The following is a 19,189-nucleotide window of genomic DNA, read 5'->3' on the forward strand; positions in this document are numbered from 1 at the left end:
CAGGACTTTTAAGGTTTATTAGATAACACAGAAGGAGTAGCATGTCATCCGGGAAGACAACATTAAAAACTATAATTTTGTCGCTATAAATTAAGGAAAATTCTTTTACAAAAGAATATCAGGGTATTAGGTGAGTATTCTTTCTTTACCTTGTAGAGACTAAATTATAATCTTTACGAATGACACTTCTCTCATGATATGCCAGTGTCCTGAAAACTAAAACTCTTTTCTCACATCAGAAACCAACGTCAATCTAGAAGGAAGCCATTGAGAAAATCTGCCTCTCCAATGGATAATGGTGTAGTTATATAATATAACATAATATATACCAACGGATCGATATAATATTCCACTTACCTATAATTGGTATAAATCGCCATGTATTGCCCAGAATTGGAATCGGTCGAGGGCCAGGTACCTCATCGTATGATTTCACAGATGTCAAGGATTCTGCGGTTGCAGCGCCACTATCACCTGTTAGCAACCTTCTTACAGCAGTGTCCAATCTTATAAATCGTCGATTTAAAATTAAACTTTTAGCAGCATTCCCCATGACCAACAAGTAAAGCTCACAATCTCATTGGTTTCAACTAGAATAAAAGAATAAATAATTAAAAATGAGGTCAGTTCGAAAAATATAAAAAGTGTTACATGTTTTACTAGTTAAAAATATTTAAATTTTCGCTAAGAATTGCGTTGTTATACACAGATGCGTCATTTGTGAAAGTGTAGGCAGCAGTTCGTTCCTGAATTTTAAATACAGGGTGTTAATTAACTATTCAACTAATCACCAGGATGTTAGAGACTATGAGTTGTGACTAAAGTTCAAAGTGCGAAATTGAGATCTAAATGCTTCAAATTTTGATTTTAAGTAATTTTATACCCTTGAAAGGATAACAGGTTGCGTCATTCAAATTTACCAAAGCCCTAAAAGCAATAATTATTATGAGTTTCTTAAATTTATTTTTGACAACTTTTAGGAATTAGTCAAATGTACTTCTTCCAATGAAAGATAATGAAACCTTGTTACAATTTATCTTAGTGAACGTTAAGCACAATATTCAATATTCGCATTTCATACAAGGAACATTTGCCAAATTTTGTTCTATCGCAATTACCAAATTTAGGGGTATATTTTTTTCCCAAAATTTAAGAGGAGTACATCACTGTACCTAAGTTCTATGAAAAAGAGAATAGACACTGTACCTAACCATATAATCATATGTTGCAACAAAGCCTCATCGAAGAAAATAAATTTGGTCAATAACTTCCAAATTTTGAATTTTTGGTAATTGTTTATCCATATCCGGGGAAAATCAGGACCAATGAAATGTACAGTAAATCATAGAGAGCATTTAACTAATTTCATTTTTCTGACAATTCCCAAATTTAAGGGGTGGTCCTAAGTACTTCTCCCAAAATTTAAAAGGGAAGTATCAATGTGCCCATATCTTATAAAAGAAAGTGTACCTCTATAGTTACCCATTTAACCGTATAAGGTAATAAAGCTTCACCAAAAAAGAAGAAAGATATGTTAATAATCGACCACCTAACGAACACGTGATCTTACTAATATTTGGCAATTATTTCCCCACAAATAGAAATAATCGTAAATTTATAGTGGGACCTACCGAACATTTTTTTAAAAATTGATTTCGCAATTCCCAAATTTAAGGTTGGGCCAATATACCCCTCCCAAAATTTAAGAAAATCCACCAATGTGCCCATCTCTTATGAAAGATAATGAATTCTGTATTCATTCACATATCATATAATGTAATAAAACCTTATCATAGGAGATAAATTAGGTCAGTAACCGACCTCATGCCGAACACTTGGGGCTATACTAATATTTGAAAATGTTATATCAATGGAAGAGAACGAGATGGGCCACCAAAATTTATACTTGGACCTATTGAACATTTCACAATTATTCTTTTTGACCATTCTCAAATTGAAGTGGTGGTCCTAGGTACCCCTCCTAATGTTTCAAAAGGGTGTATCAATGTACCATGCCCTATGAAAAAAATAGACCCCAGTACACATTCATATAATAATGTAAGGTAATGAAACCTTCATTAAAGAGAATAAATTAGGTCAATAACCGACTTCGTAGCAAACACGTGGTCATGCATTTTTTTTGGGGGGGGGACAATTGAAAAACCACCCAAACTTGCAGGGGTATTTACTAGGGTCCTATACTACTACACCAAATTTTTAAAATTGGCAATTCCCTGAAGGAATCTATTTGGAGTGGACCAATGTAACCCAAACTCCTAGAAGGGAGCATCAATGTACCCATGCCTTATAAAAAGGAAATGATTCCCTGTACACACCTATATAATTATATGAGGTAATAAGACCTCATAAAAGATAATAAATTAGATAAAAGAAAAAACTCCGAAATTTGAATTTTTGTTATTTCTTTTACCCACGAAAGGAACTAGATGGACCCCCAAAACTTACAGAGGTACGTACTCTGGTCCTGTACTACCATACCAAATTTTTAAATTTAGCAATTTCCTAGGAACCCCTACCAAAGTTTTATGGGGTGGGCTAACATACCCCTGCCAAAATATACTGGGGTGGTCCTAGATACCTCTAGGCCATTAGTGCCGTGCCAGGGATCTTGACCTTTGACCTCTCAAATATTTTTGGTGACTACTAGATATACGATTGGGCTTACTACTAAAGTTGTGTGAAAAAATTAAATTTTATCTGAATAAACTGTACAGAATTTTAAAGATGTAAAATAAAAGTTCCTTTTCCTATTGTATTCTTCCAGTGCAACCGCAAGTTTTAGAAATCTACTGTTTCTACAACTTATTATGAAAGTCCGTGAAATTAAAGTTGTAAGTTTTAACTCTACCAAACAAACAGAAAAATCATGTCTAATAATAATAATAATAATAATGAACAGTGCCACGTCTACACCACTTGAAGGAATTTGGTTTATAAGGCGTCATATTTTCTTAATCTTCCAACCGGAAGCGGTAGTAGGTTGCCATAACTTCCGGTTTTATTAGAGATATTAAGGTGGAGATAGAATACATTCTTCGGTCACTTAATTGATTGCAGAAATAAAAAAAACTTCTCGCTATGTTACCATTATCACTCTATAGCATTAAACGCTTGCAGGGACATGGGTTTAGAAGTAAATGCAGAGAAAACTAAATACATGGAAGTGCGTCGGGACCGGAATACAGCAAATTATGGATGCGTTAAAATATTAAATAATACTTTTGATAAAGTGGATAATTTCAAATATCTAGGATCAATATTAACAGAGGAAAATCATATTCACGGAGAAATTAAATGTCGACTAAAAGCAGGGAATTCGTGTTACTATTCGGTTCAAAATCTCTTGTCGTCGCGAATTCTGTCGAAGAATTTGAAGCTTAAAATATATAAAACAATAATCATGCCTGTTGTTCTGTATGGTTGCGAAACATGGTCGCTTACTCTGAGGGAAGAACATAGACTGAAAGTATTTGAGAACAAGATCCTGAGAAGAATATTCAGACCCAAGAGGAACGAGAATGGGGAATGGGGGAAACTTCATAACGAGGAACTACATAATTTATATGGTTTACCCAACATTGTTAGGGTCGTCAAGTCTAGGAGGCTTAGATGGGCGGGCCATGTAGCTAGAATGGAAGAAAGTAGAGACGCTTTCAAAGTCTTGACTGGAAGACCAATCGGAAAACGACCATTAGGAAGACCTAGGCGCAGATGGGAGGACAATATTAAGATGGATCTCGCAGAGATTGGAATACAGAGTAGAAACTGGATGCAGTTAGCTAAGGATAGAAGTCAGTGGAGAGCTTTTGTGAACGCGGCATTGAACCTCCGGGTTCCATAGGCCATAGAGTTAGTTAGTTAGTAGCAATCAACGTTAAAAGCGGAAGTGATTGATTTCGACCATTTGCGGTTTAAGTAGAAAGTCAAGAGACAAGATAGTACCTAATCTTACATTTAATTGATTGCAGCAAAATGCTTATCCCTGTTTTTTTTTTTTTTTTTCCTATGTATAACGATGCGCAAGAGACAAGATTTCTTGCTTTCTCAACTCGAAAATGTGCTGTAAAAGTGATGTCTCGACTCGAAAAATATATAGTTTTCTATTGGAAAAGCCGTGTCTCGACTGGAATTTTGCCAGGAAAATCCTGTCTCGACTCGTCTCGTTTGCATCCCTAGCTATGTAGACCAATATTGAAAGCGGAAGTTGTAGTAAATACGATCACTTCCAGTTTTAGTATAAAGTTACGGATGGCTATGAAGTATACTCAGTCCTGTAGCCAGATCAAAAATGTAGAGGGGGCCCTGTAGAAGTTAGCAGGAGCCTGATCCAACTATATTATAGTTTATTTGCAAGCCTACCGTGAACATTTTAGGTGTCAGTAAAAATTTAGGGGTATTCTGTTCCTCTAGCCCTTTGTGGATACGAGCCTGAATTTACTCTTAAGACGCTTATTCGATTGCAGTAAACCGTCGTTTCTAGCTATTACCGTTTTTACTCTACGTTGTTCAACGTTAAAACCGGAAATGGTTTATTTCTACCATTTCCTGTGGTTCAACTGCTTCAGTCAATGAATTTGACTCCTAATTTACATCCTGCTTAAAATTCATGGTGATTTATGAAGGAGCTTTTCAGATTTTTTTCTCCCGGAAAGTCGGACACTTTTTTTTTTTTTTTGTCTCCCAGATGGACAGACAAATAGGATGAATATATAAATTGGTATACCAAAATCTTTAAAAATGGGCTTAATTGTCCATACTTTCCTCAAAACGTAATCCAATAAATTGTTCCGTGTACAAATTTCAGTATGAGAAGGGTTGCCATAGGACCAAGGGCGCCGATTTCTCTGTAACTTTTCGGGGGAGGGGAGTGTGACACTCAGATGTGTGTTTCGTTGCAGACAAGGGTCTAAGAAGGCATATATGAGGATTTTAAGACAAATTGAATTCAAATTATGCTAAATATTGTATATTCATTAAAAAAATACACATAACAATACATATAACAATAAAAAATACATATTTATAAAAAGAAATACATGAGAGCCAGAGGAGCATCCGGGCCCCCGGCCCCCAAGATCGGCGCACTTGCATAAGATGTTATTTTACCGGCAGACGCTGTTTCTGTAAGCTCAACCGCACATTTCAAGGTTTAAAATACAATTATTTTTCATCCGTTTTGAGAATTACGAACAGGTGTCGGCAGTGGCGTATTTACATAGCGTGTTGCCACGTTGGCCTAATCCTCGTTTCGCCTAACCAATTATCTGACACTTTTATGACAGATAAATGATAAGGTTTGTGTCCGCCATTTTAGGCGAAAAAAGGATCCTCGTTTGGCCTAATCCTCGTTACGCCTAAAATGGCGGACAATGAAAAAATCGTGGAAATTCAACTAGAGGGATATTATATAAGAGAAAATTCCCTAGTATATAAAGAATTAAGAAATGCAAAATATATAGATTAATATTATATTAACTATTTTCGAGGAGTTAGGATTACCAAAACTCCTTTATGTATTTACTAGGACCATGGATATATACGAATATATATGAGTAGGGGAATAGCAAAACCCGTTAAATTCAAATTTTATAATTTGTGACAAATCGAGAACAACTGTTTAAACACGTCATAATTGTAAAATAATATTAGAAACTAGAGAACATTAAAAAAAATTAAGAACAATGTGAGTGTTGGTCTGTCGAAAGCTGTATAATCACACTAGTCTGTGAATTACGTTATTGAAGGAAATAGTTTGGATTAAACAGGTTTTGCGTATGTAAATGGACATAACAGCTTTTGTATCTGGACTAGCGGCCATTTTTGTTGAGGCTCAAGATACAAAACCTATGAAAAAGAAATGGAGTCAGAGTCAGAAATCAGTATTATGCCTACTAAAATATTGGGGTGGGGTGGGGTGGGGTGGAATTTATTATCAACTATACATTGCACCAGATTAGCACAAATGAATATGGATATATAAATGCTACATTAATTTTGTTCTAAATTGAAAACAATGGATCCAAATGTGCAAAAAATTGAATTATGTAACCTCCTCTCCATCATCATCTACTAAATGGAAATCCATATCGCCGTCGTCCTCTGGTGCATCACCATTTTCTCGATTTTCTATTCCTCAAAAACCTCTTTGTAAAACGTGAGCTTTGAGCTGCTTTCAATCGTCAAACCCTTCTTAACTACAAGCGGAGTTAATTATACCTATCTGTAGGCCTATACATTTCTAAACTGAATGACTATATTTTGGAAGAGTTTGTAACCTTTTATGGACTGACATAGGGTGAATATTAATTTGCCAATTATCCCAATATATGAATTTGAAATATAGCAAAACAAAATGTGCAAATGTTGAGTTTGAGCAAAACAGTGGCAGAAAGAGAATTAGAAATGGTAAATAAGTGGCAAAATTTTTTAACATGTTGTACCAGAAGCATGTTATAATTTTGAATGATAATTGACACGAGACGTTTTAAGAATGAGGTTCTGCTGAAGCTGGAGAGACCGTTTAGAGAAGAACCTAATCCAACAATGTTCTGTTCAAAGTAAAGAGTTACCCTGAAATACAAAACAAACGACTTTTAACCATAGATAGTCCACTCACCTTGTCTTTTTGGCTACATTTCGTTTCCAGTTTTTCATGTGTCTTGTACGTTTTCTAGACAATTTTGGTGTTGTCTGATAACAAAATTATGATCATTGCTGCTTAGAGTATCGTTTTCTTTCGATTTTGCGTGCATTTGTCTAGTAACTATTAAAGAAAATCAAATAAGCACAGAAAAGTTTCACGAACAGTTAGGTTAAGACGTATAGTGTCTCCATTTTCAGTCCAGTGTGCGCGGTGGCTCAGTGGCAAAGCGTTCACCTCCGGTGCTTGGGGCCCCTGGTTCGATCCCAGCTTGCGCCACGTGGACTTTGTGGTGGACAAACACCATGACCGTGGGTTTTATTGGGGTTCTCCCGTTTCCTCCCACTTTCTTCATTTCATTCATTTCTCATCATCATCGTCTCCTTTAGCTAACTGGCATAACTGTGGGACGTAAAACTACAGATTTCATTTTCTTTTTTCTCAATTTTCAGTTCAAAAATAAAAAATAATGAAAGCACACACTTCAAATTCTGTCAAATAAAATTTCGAATGATTTACGAAGAGTTGCAATAAATATTCAGATTACTAAACTAATACTAGGCCCCCTATACAGTACGAAACCTCAAATTGTTTGAAATATGGAATTAACCGGGTTTGATTCTGCTTTTCTCATTAGGGTATTTGCAGGTTTGGGATTTAACAGTTTATGAAACTGAATATGGAAGAGTGATTTAACTGGTTTTGCATCTGTTGCCATGATGGATTTAACAAGTTTTGGTAATTGGCACATATTTCAATCTCAATTTTCAACTAGTTAAAATGGCTTTTGCTACTGAATACTATTTGGAAATAATAGCTTTCCAAGTAAGGTTTCCAGAGCAACCACTATCTCATTTTTTTTAAAAAAAGTGAATTTAACGGGTTTTGTCATTGGCCTACTCATATATCGTATACATATCGACACGTTCTGTAACGATCCAAACGATTTATGGTATGGATTCCAAATCTTAAGAATAGATTTCATCTCAGCTTGAGTCTTCTATTAAAGTAAGAACTAGTACAACTTTCAGTTTCAATATTGATTCCTAAATATTAAAAATCGTAAGAGATAATGAGAAATCGTTTTTGATGAGAATTCAGCTTCCGATAAACAGGTTGCATGTCTCACATTATCACTCTATTACTGCCGTAAGTTATAAATATATTTCCGGTTTCAATATTGAATCTGCATAATTTGGAAATCTACAGTAATTTAACAATGTAAAAAGAAACTCACATGTAAGAGAACAAGGTATAAAAATGTTTTCATAACTTTGCTTACTGCACCGAACACCAGTAAACCTTAGCCAAGACGGACACCCAACTGAATAAGGGGTTCAGCCGGATAGGTAGTAGACAACGTTCGCTTCATCTTATGGACTTCAGAAGCCGATAACCCACGAGGTTACTACTTGTCATTATATGTCACTACGGTTAATGTTTTACACTGGCAACAGAATGCCGTGACTGGACCAATAAACGAGTGGCATGGTGCGATGCAGGGTTGACAAAAACAGTTAAAAAAAAAACAACAACAATAAACCCGTTTTTTGTTTAAATCCGTTATTTTTGAGTTTAAACCAGGTCTTTTTTTTTTTTTAATGATTTGCTGTATGTATTTATATCACATATGGAGAGAAATAAGTTTGTTTCATCTTGGTGTTATTATACGACAACCGGGTTATGCTGGAAGCGGTCACATAAGCTTAAAGCGGAATCAAATCGCTTCTCGCCTTACATCCGAGAGAAATTGTCCTCCATTTGAACTCGAAACCGGGACTAATTGACTACAAATGCGATATGTCTGCCGACTCACTCACCCAGCAGGACAACCACCTTCGTAACAGATCCCGGTTGGCCACCATCTGTTTGGAGTAGCATTCAACTTCTTCCTGCTGAAACAACCACCGAAAAAACCCGGATTTCAATCTCATTGTACATCTCAGAGACTTATGCTATGGACATTCCCGGTAGTATGTGAAACGAGTGGAAATTCAACTCAAAAGTTGTAATTTCAAAAGTAATAATAAGAAATGAAATATATTTTTCTTCTTTCTTTGTCAGTAACGCATTAAGATGTTTGAATTGTGGAATTATCCAAAGAGCAATTTGTCAGCGGAGCGATTTGTCACAAATCACTCATTGCGATCACAATTGTCCATTGTTAAGTTATGAGCAAATTTAGGGATCTTTTGTCAGATCTAGCTCGAAATAGTTACAAATTTCATACGAATTTTAATTACAATAGAATCACAATCGGATCTCCTATAATGCATTAACAGTTTCAAAAAAGCGTTGAAACTGGAATGAAATCGTCTGAAAGATCAAAACCTACAATAAAACAACTTTTACACCTACATAAGAAGAAACACACAAACTATATTTCCTTTAACGTACCGATTAGCAGTACCATTTGACAATATCAGATATTTGGAAACAAACTGCAAGTTACTTTTGAACAGCACTCACCTTTAAACAAAATTAATAACAGGTGTAACTTTTTGTGTTTCTCTCATCTCAAATATAGTCACTGTACACCCTGTGGGGGCATTAATATTCTCAAAATGGAACGGAAAAGTAACTGTACAATTGTCGAAACACTTTTTCCGAAAGCAAATAGTCCTATTACAAATTAGTTATGGGAAAACTAATTGTATTGCTCAGCTCTTCACATAGTAGGGAATATTTTTTTTCGAAAAATTTCCCTCCAGTTTTATCTCCAAGATTTTTTAATAGTCCACCATTTTAGGCAAAACGAGGATTAGGCCAAACGAGTATCCTTATTTCGCCTAAAATGGCGGACATAAAGCTTATCTTTTATCTGTCATAAAAGTGTCAGATAATTGGTTAGGCGAAACGAGGATTAGGCCAAACGATGCAAGATCTTTACGTAGTAAGTAAGATTTCGGGGGGGGGGGAGACAAACCCGGAAGCCTCCCCCTAAATACGCTATTGGTTGTCGGTAATTTTGTTTCTCATATTAGGCTACTCTTGTTACGAGGGTAGGAAAATCAGCTCCTATAGCTAACTGTGTCTGGATTTAGGCTTATACTAAAAGGAGGCAATCCTAATAAAAATCATTTGGTGAAATCTAAAAGACTTTTTTTTTTTTTTTTTTGTTTTGTCTGTCATATGGAAACCATAATACTGTTGTACGTACGATGATAAGTTTCTTTCTTTTTTTTATTATTGTTTCCATAATACCTCATATATATAAAGAAAGGATTAAAATCCGATAACCTTCATGCGTCTGCCATTAAGGTGATCTGGTACCCCTAGCAACCTTGAAAGTTAGTCCATTTAAAAAGCATTGCAAAGTTTTTCACTATTTTCTTCTTTATTATTAAAGTTACAAACGTCAAAATTTGAACAAACCTAGAGGAGACACATATCTATGCCTTGTGTGTTTTAGATTTTGAAAAAAACACAGTAAGGAAACTTTTATCTTCAACTTTGAAAACATGGCAACAGTACCTGAACTCCCTGCAACGGTATAATTTTTCCTTTCCGCCCGAGTCGAGCGGCAAGTTCAGTTCTCTGCCTCGCTCAAGTTGTTCCAATCAGGTGACTCATAAACAGCGGTACAACCGAAACCTTCTTTTCTCATCTCTCTCCCTCTCTCTTTTTTTCTTTCTTTTCATTCTGCCAATTCCTGGAAAGGTAGTTGTCACTTGTCAGCTTACCATTTCCGCAAAATAACATAGTATAGATGTCAGTTTGTGATCTTTGGGAAAGATTATAGAAAAAATATTGTTGGAATCAATCTAGGACAAAATTACCCTTTGAAAGCGAGGTCAAAACCCTCTCTTCAGAAATAATTGAAAGATATTTACATAAATAATTTTTGAGGGAAATATGATCAAGTGAAATGGCATGTGGGCAAAATTCCTGGGGCCTGCTTTTTTAAAAACCACTTTCGTTCTTTGTTGCCTGTCCACATGGCCACTTCTATACTACCCCCTAGAATTTTTTTTTTTTAATTTTTCATGCACATGTCCGGTGACAATATAATATTGTATAAATTACCATATACTCATATGTAATGTCTATATCTCCCTTTTCCTGGAAGCGGAGAAAGAAAAAAAAATATAGATCCATGTAATGTTCACACTAGCATTTCCTAATTTTAGATTTTTTTTTCTAATAAATGAAGTTCGCAAGGCGCCTGAAGGCTGTGAGATTCTACCTGGGTATCATGTGCATAGATACACCCTTCAAATTCGTGTGAAATATCTTGTGCAAACTTTCAATGTGAGTTCGAACAGAAGAGAACCAAGTTTGATAAAGCTGGGTAACGGCTCACGCAACATTTTATGTTCTTGTAAGTAAATGATGTTGGCTTATTTTAAAATTGAGCATGATTAGGGATTAGCACGAGACAAGATTTGTAATTGTCTCGTCTCGAAAATTTGCTGTAAAAGTGATGTCTCGACTTGAAAAATGTATATTTCTCTATTGGAAAAGCCGTGTCTCGACTCGTCTCGTGCGCATACCTAAGCATGATTTAGTAGTAAATTTATTTTGCATTATACACATTTGTTTAAATTATGTAATATCTGTGAAAACCTTGTTGACCAGGCTCGCAACCAGCCACTGAAGTTTGGGGAGCATAAATATGCTATGGGGGCAATCGTAACAATTCTGGGTCTCCGTATCAATGTCATAGGATGCATTGTGGTTTGAGGGGCTAAAAAATTTAGGAAGGGAGCAGGCCCCCTAACCCCCGCCATAGTTGCACAACTATGTAAGTAGATTCCTCAGTACCGGTACTTTATTTCACAAAATAAACACCACTACTTTATTTCGCAAAATAATTCTTCACTACGTTATATAAAAATTGGATAACTCGACGGGTCAGTGTGCGAATTGAATATTTTTCCCAGGGCGGATGAATTTCACTCATATACGCACCCAGCCATCACACACGTAAGAGTGGGGAAAAGTTATTCCTGTCTGGAATGAAAATTTTCTCTTGCAGGGGGATAAAAATTTCTCAGAGGAGAAATCCCTGGCATCCCCTCGTCAATTAGCACACTAGGACGGGCCTCTCACAATTTATTAGGAACTCGACGCAAAAGGCTGTAAGATGACATTTTCCATACCTTTTCTTTTCACATGACATATTTTCGACTCCAGACGACACAGGGACGGAACCAGGATGGATTCCTGAGGGATGGGGTAGCGGTGAGTTATAACACTGCTACTTAGGGTTACTTTAGTTTTATTATGTACAGACTTGAACTTTTGCATCACTGGTGCTTGTGCCATTGGAGGTAGCGAACGACCCTTCCCTCAGGATCCGCCTACAAGTCTCTATGCCATCCCTACAGGATAAAATAAGATACGCAAGAATGTTTTCCACTTACGTTTGAAGGCATACGCGTAGCCAGAAATATTCGTTAGTCGGGTTTAAATATAGAGCCCCTAATAATAATAATAATAATAATAATAATAATAATAATAATAATAATAATAATAATAATAATAATAATAATAATAATAATAATAATAATAATATCCGCTTAGTATTGTGTTTAGTAGAACAGATGTAGACTTCTTCCTCTGACACTGTCCGTCTCCATACGTATAAACATTTCCCGCCCCCACCCCCACATCTTTAGATTCCAATCAGTCTCGGTGGTCCGTCTCTCTGTTTATTGTTAATTTCACTGGAATGCATTTCTTTATAGTCTTCAATCTTTGCATAAAATTAACAGTCCTCATCTAAAAGATGTGTGATGTAGTGTGCGACGCAATACTTCCCTGTGGGAAACCCTGGAAATGTACGTATTGCAATCGGGCATCTCACCTGATTCTCCCGTTTAATCAGTAAGTACGCTGGGAATTTTATTTTGTGAGGTGTTCAAAACCCAAGAGGGAGAGCATTTAGAATAGTGATACATATTTTTACAGAAACGCAAAGGAAGCAATATATTTTGTTACGCCCAGGGATGTGTGTAAAGAAAGTTTGGTTGGTGTTAGGGGGTGTTTATGGGGTTGGGAAAGATTTTAAACAAAGAAACTTCATTTCCTAGCCTTCTCTGGATTACAGGGGTGCCCACAGTCAGGTTTTAGGGCACAGGTTGCACCTATGATTTTTTTTTTTTTTTTTTTGAGGAGGGACATAATTTGTCATTGAAAGTAGAACAATCGAATTTTAATTATACCACAATGATGCTTTTATGAACACGAGTGGCGTATTTAGGAATTTGTTTCGGGAAGGGGTATGCACAATACGAGAATAAGCACTTATATTTTTCCTTTTAGATGCCAACAAATTTTAATGAAGTTGTGAATATAACAAATTTATTTCGGGAGGGGGGGGGGAGTTGAGCTCGATAGCCACCAACTGATGAACACTAAGTATGAAGGAGAACTTAGCATGAATAACATTTTTAAATAAGTAATTGTCATAATAAAGAATGGTAAATTTAGGGGGAGGACAGTAAATGGGAAGAATGGTAACCTTCAGGGGAAAATAGGGACCTCTGCCTGGGTGTGTATATTCTCTACTCATTTACATTTTCTAAACATTGTGATGTGTCGTCGTACGTATATGTAAGCCCCTTCTCCACACAGGAAGATTGTTGTTGATCCAAGATGAAAGCTAAAATCTTCTAATTTCAATAGATATGAAAGGAGGGATTACAACCTGTACCAACACATCTTAAAGTACGCCACTGTTTGAAAGTATTTCTTTACTAATGTATATACTTTCTAAGAACTTCAGTTTGATGTGTTAGGTCCTATATATCGTTTCTAGCTATTTATCATTTTTAGAAAATATTTTTTCTGCATTTATATGCTTATCTATCTATATCTATATCTATGTGTCTTTCTCTCTCTCTCTCTCTCTCTCTCTCTCCCTCCCTATATATATATATATATATATATATATATATATATATATATATTACTTCTATCTGTTTACCTGTTTATCAACCGTTCGATTTATCATCTTTCATTCAACATTCAAATACTGCATTGAAATAAAGCTACATAGAAACGGAAGAAATAACCACAGAAATATGAAACACAATAGCACTTCTTTCTTCTCTTTTCTTATGTTTCTGAAGCCGAAAGTCGTGCGATATTTTTCCTCGGTCGGCAGGAATATTTCGCTTTCCATTGTCTTTTCACGGCACAGCTGCTGTCACTCATAAAGTGATTATCCGTCGATATTCACATTTCAAGCAACCACGACTCGAAGGACAGGCAGAAAGACGACCGCTAAACGCGGACAGGGAGGTTCACACAGGAGTCAATAGACATTTCAACAAAAGGAGACACCAACTCAAAATTTGAGTGGGAGGGTTACATCTGCGTTGCCAAGTTTTTAAAATCAAACATGGAAGCTTTTTTACTGTGTTTTTTTTCAAAATCTAAAACACACAAGGCATAGATATGTGTCTCCTCTAGGTTTGTTCCAATTTTGACGTTTGTAACTTTAATAATAAAGAAGAAAATAGTGAAAAACTTTGCAATGCTTTTTAAATGGACTAACTTTCAAGGTTGCTAGGGGTACCAGATCACCTTAATGAAACTAGAATTAGTATAAGAAATCCGCTCAGTTGTCTTTAATACGTGTGAAGACATGCGTGTTACTTTATAGTCGCGCGGACTGTGTGAAATTTGAAAGTACTCATTGAAAATACATTCTGTGAGGAAAGAAGAAGAGAAAAAGGGATTTGGTAAGAACTATTGAATGAAGTGAAAATTGTTATCAACTCATGTGTGTGTGTAGGTGTGTGTGTGTGTGTAGGTGTGTGTGTGTGTGTGTGTGTGTGTGTGTGTATGTGTGTGTTGTGAGAAGTGAAGAGGAGATGGTATTGTTTGCTCGTTTTCTTAAGAGAAAATTGGAACATAAAAAAGGAATTTTCCTAAGGCCCGGTTTCTTAAGTACTTCTGTATGACAAAAAAAAAACATTTTGGTTTTCCTTTCGCATTGTTCTGCAACGGTGAACAATGAACAAGTGACATTGAAGTACCTATCGCCGCGTCATGCTCGTTTGAGTATTTTCAAAGCCGCAGGGAGAAAGAAAGAGAAAGAAAGAAAAAGACAAACGGTCTTACTCAGCTACTCAGCGGTTAACCATGTATCTTCAGAACAGAACCAAGGGAAAGTTTTGAAAAAAGAAATCATATTTCTGGTGTAACCACTGCTCTGTATTCGCGGAAATTGAAGGAAAGAAACGCATCTTATGTGATTATAGGTTTTCTTTCCAGCCACGGTAGAAAACACGCAATGTATATCCCTGAGGAAATGACCAATGGAGTCAAAGAACCGTTTTGCAAAACATGTTTACGTTTTGCAAAACTGCTGCAAAGAGAACAAGAATATCGCGATTTGAAAATAAAGAAAGATTAAACTTAATGTTATTATTTTTTCTACAGTAGCGCTTATAAATATTTCCAGTTAAAAAGACAATTGAAGACTTCAATATCTAAAAGTTTCTGACTTCTGACATTTAGTTTGCTATTTAATGATTACATAAAAGTTTAGTACAACATTCTTTGCGATTATCATTAGCAGAGTGATCAGCAAACCTGCCTAGACTTCTTTTTTCATATATCCTCTTCAATAAAATTGAATCTACGTAAGTTCAGCTGAATTTCGAATACAAATAGATGGAAGTATGTTGCCCTGATTATACTCGGGTTTTCTCGGGACTCTCCCATTTCCTCCTACGTTCTTAATTCCACCATTGTCAGCATCTCCCTTACCCTAGTTGTATAATCGTCGAATCAAACATTTATTTATTTATTTAAGTACTTCGAAATTGTGGATTTTTTTCCCAGGGAACAGTACGTAATATATAAGACCCAGATTCTTCCTCGTTTCCCCAGTCCTTTCTTCTTGGTGTACTGAGAAAAATCTGTTATCCGGACAGCGGTATATTGTACAAATATACGGAATCCTTAGGTTTATACGTAAATTACTACGGATATGCTACGTTATACAGATTATTACGGAAACGTAAAGAACTTCAACTTGATCGAAATTTTTATAATTTCAAAAATCAAGCCTCAGTATTATTCTAGTGGATAATAATGTCACCTTGGAAAAACCAAAGGTATACAAATAAGTTATTATTGGTACAGTCAGATACTTGAGGAAGGACACCAGAAAACCCAAAACCATTATATAACGAAAACTAGCCGAAGCTGAATTCGATTCCTTGTTCTTTTTGTTGTTTTTATTGGAGTTGGGCGCAGGAGTCTTATCGTGCCGGAGACTGCACTTAGAACAATTGTTACAGGATTCCTGACCCTTGCGGTAGTCCTGCCGATAGGACGATGTTGGTGAAGGTGCGCAAGAGCTGGGGTGTCGAGACGAAGTCTCTGCAAAGTGAACATGAGCTTTGTTTGAATTAAACTGGAGTTGTAAATTGTCCAATTTTGAATTATTTCAGCATATGGATCAACTTGAAGCATTTGGGAAGTAGGATGTACGCTGGGAGTGGCAGAGGCTTGCGACGCCACTGCGGGGAGCTGAGGGTCGCATGCCACAACCCTTTGTTGTTCCGCGATGCGCTGATGTAGTAGAAAATCAGCTTTCTGCCTCGTAAATGCTTCCTTGATTAACGCCTCAAATTCGCAAAACGTCTTTCGAGAGAAATGATGCATGTGTTGTGGAAGCATGGCAATAACAGCATCTGCCATAAAATCTTTAAACGGAAGGGTGGGATTGTATTTATCTGCCAAGAACTTCTTCTCAAACAAGTAGTGTGTTAATGGTTCACCCGGGGCTTGAACACGCGATCTATAAGCATTAAGTGCTGTTAACGGTATCTGACACGACCCAAACTGCTCCTCAAAAGCTGCTTTCAAACCCGCCCAGTCTTTGTTACGTAGAGACTCTTCCTGCGTCTTATACCAATACAAAGGCGGTCCACTTAAGCAAGTGGGAAAGATAGCTTTAATCCGATCGGGTGTCCACGCGTTGATCTCGGCTAAACGTTCAAAATTCGCCAAAAATCTGTCAACACTTTCAGACGGTCCATCGGAAAATACATCTAAGGAGACGGAGGGAAGGATCATAGAAACCGGTGTTGCACTATTAGACCTACTGTTAGATCGAGTATGGTTAACTAGTCAAATTAATAAAATAAAAGATGCAAATTGCACTGACAGTGAACCACAAGTTCAAACACAAAACACCACAAAAAAATAAGAACAAGGTTTATGCATTACACACAATTATGTTCAGGCAGCACAATCATAAGCCCTCTTATTCATTTCGGGGAGTCATATCACGGATAATATGGTACTGTATTACCACTACCCTGATAGATAAAAGTGTAACAGCAATGTCATAATAGTATCTGTAATATTATCAATAGTTACCCCAATAGTATAGGCTTCTTTGTGCATTATGCAACCAATTTATCAAAGATTCCATTTTAAGATGTCACTGAACCTATTTGAATTTTACCTAACCTGTTAGCAGGTAGAACCAGGGTAAGGAGTTGTTTATAAATAGGCACAATGATTAAGCAGTAATTCACCTGGGCTATCTCATTTTATTCTGAGAAATAGTAGTTACACAAGACTAGGTGTGACCCTCACAAAGCTATTCTAAACCCGATAAAATTATCGAAATGTCTATGGGTCACCCACGGCAGTAACATATTACATAAATGGTTGTCACAATGAAATATGATGTCTGAGTAAATTACTAAGCACATTCGTAGACCTATTTAATGTCATTTAGACAGTTAGATGACCTCTCTTATGGCCTCCTTCACAAAAGCCTATTTAATAATCATTGTACTTAAGAGAAATTAAACAATAGTGAAATTTAAATGAAATCAAATCAAATTAAATTAAGTTAAATTAAATTAAATTAAATCCGGGTTTATCATAACCTGCGGCTATGAGGATATACTAGTTTTGCGTTGCCTGACCATAATTGTGAATAAAATATGGAAAACCATGAAATATGCAACTTACATGATCTGGTCCCTCGATGTTAGTAACGACGACAATATTTCCGTGGTACAACAGTGGACAATTAGCAAATTGTTCCACCTGCCCAACAATCTCCGACTTGAGAGTTCGAGACGGATTGACTTCAACCGTACGTGCGCGATTGAGAGATTCCGGAAACTGAACACATGGTTTAGAAAACCAGGAGTTTTTATGTATGCCTCATTTGTTATTTTTCTTTCTCATGCTCTTCGAAACCAGTGCATTCTAGTCTATGAAATAATAGTTCTGTGACGTATGCGAGAAATCACTACTTTCACCATTCCACAAAACAAAAATGTTTTCGTTATATAATGGTTTCCTAGTTTACTTCCTCAAGTATCTGACTGTACCAATAATAACTTATTTGTATACCTTTGGTTTTTCTAAGGTGACATTATTATCCATTAGAATAATACCGAGGCTTGATTTTTGAAATTATAAAAATTTCGATCAAGTTGAAGTTCTTTACCTTTCCGTAATAATATGCTACATACTTTTTTCGCTTAGATGTTACATCATGTCGTTGCAGGATGTTTGACATCTAACAGTCTTTCGTATATTATATACATATACGTATGTTACATACGTCAGCTATATGTTACACAGGCCCATCTGTATGTGAGATCCTAACCGTCTGTCATACGGGAAGTACGTTTATTGGGAACACTTTTACGGAAAGTACGTATAAAATTGATTTTTCCAGTTATATGTTTGCTATACGTTCTGGACAAAAACTAGGATTTACACAACGTAACCTACGTTTTTTTCCTACGACATGTACTGTTTTTCTAGGTTTTATCCCGCGTAGAGTAGTCGCTAGTGCTGTCGTCTTTGGTGCGAGCGATCCCGGATTCGATTCCCGGTAGAGACACTCGGTCAAAAAAGTGTAAAAGTTTTTTTTTTCAGGCCAGTCATCCTGAGTGAAGTTTTCCTGGGTTGCCTTCATTCACACCAGGCAAATGCCGAGATAGTACCTAACATACAAGTTCCAGACCGCTTCCTTCTTTCCCTTTCCTCCAATAGTGTGATTTCCGAGGGACATCATCCCTCATAGTGACTGGCTAATAGATGCCGAAAGCACAAAAATCTAATTCTTAATTCCTAAATCTAATCCCCGTTGATTTGCACAGCATATAAATCGTGCATTGCATTAAAAACAAGAAATGAAAAGTACAATATTTAAGTTGTAAATACGTTCTGAAGTGGGGTGGTTTACACAGAGATGGTCATCCTCTCTCATTTTGCCCTCATGAGGGCTACCCTCACCCTCACTTCACCCTCATTTTAGTAGTTGAAGGTGAGGGCGTCAATGGAGGGTGAGCGTGAGGACGTCAATGGAGGGTGAGTGTGAGGGAGGGTGAGGGGAGGACGTCAATGGAGGGTGAGGGTGAGAGGCGTCAATTGAGGGTGAGGGTGAGGGAGGGTTAGGAAAAATGACCATCTCTGAGTTTACATACTCGCTGTTCAAGTGGACGCTAAATCCAAACTCTATCTAATCCACCGGTTGCACACTCTCTTGCCCCGAGGAAAGCTTTTTTTTTTTAAAGAAAAAAGAAA

At 36.5% G+C, this 19,189-nt stretch overlaps 1 protein-coding gene across 1 annotated transcript in view; it reads right to left on the minus strand.

Annotated features, from left to right (window-relative positions):
- The window catches only part of LOC145669822 (uncharacterized), a 382,300-nt gene that overhangs the window by 171,699 nt on the left and 191,412 nt on the right, over positions 1–19,189 (minus strand). Inside the window, exons 12-13 of the mRNA XM_081738166.1 lie at positions 15,932–16,727; positions 358–568 (exon numbers count right to left, since the gene is read on the minus strand). Coding sequence (XP_081594292.1) covers positions 358–568; positions 15,932–16,727 — 1,007 coding nt within the window. The remainder of the gene's footprint in view (positions 1–357; positions 569–15,931; positions 16,728–19,189) is intronic.

Source organism: Thermobia domestica, chromosome 14, assembly GCF_964235325.1.
Source record: "Thermobia domestica chromosome 14, izTheDome1.hap1.1, whole genome shotgun sequence".
NCBI classification, from domain to species: domain Eukaryota; kingdom Metazoa; phylum Arthropoda; class Insecta; order Zygentoma; family Lepismatidae; genus Thermobia; species Thermobia domestica.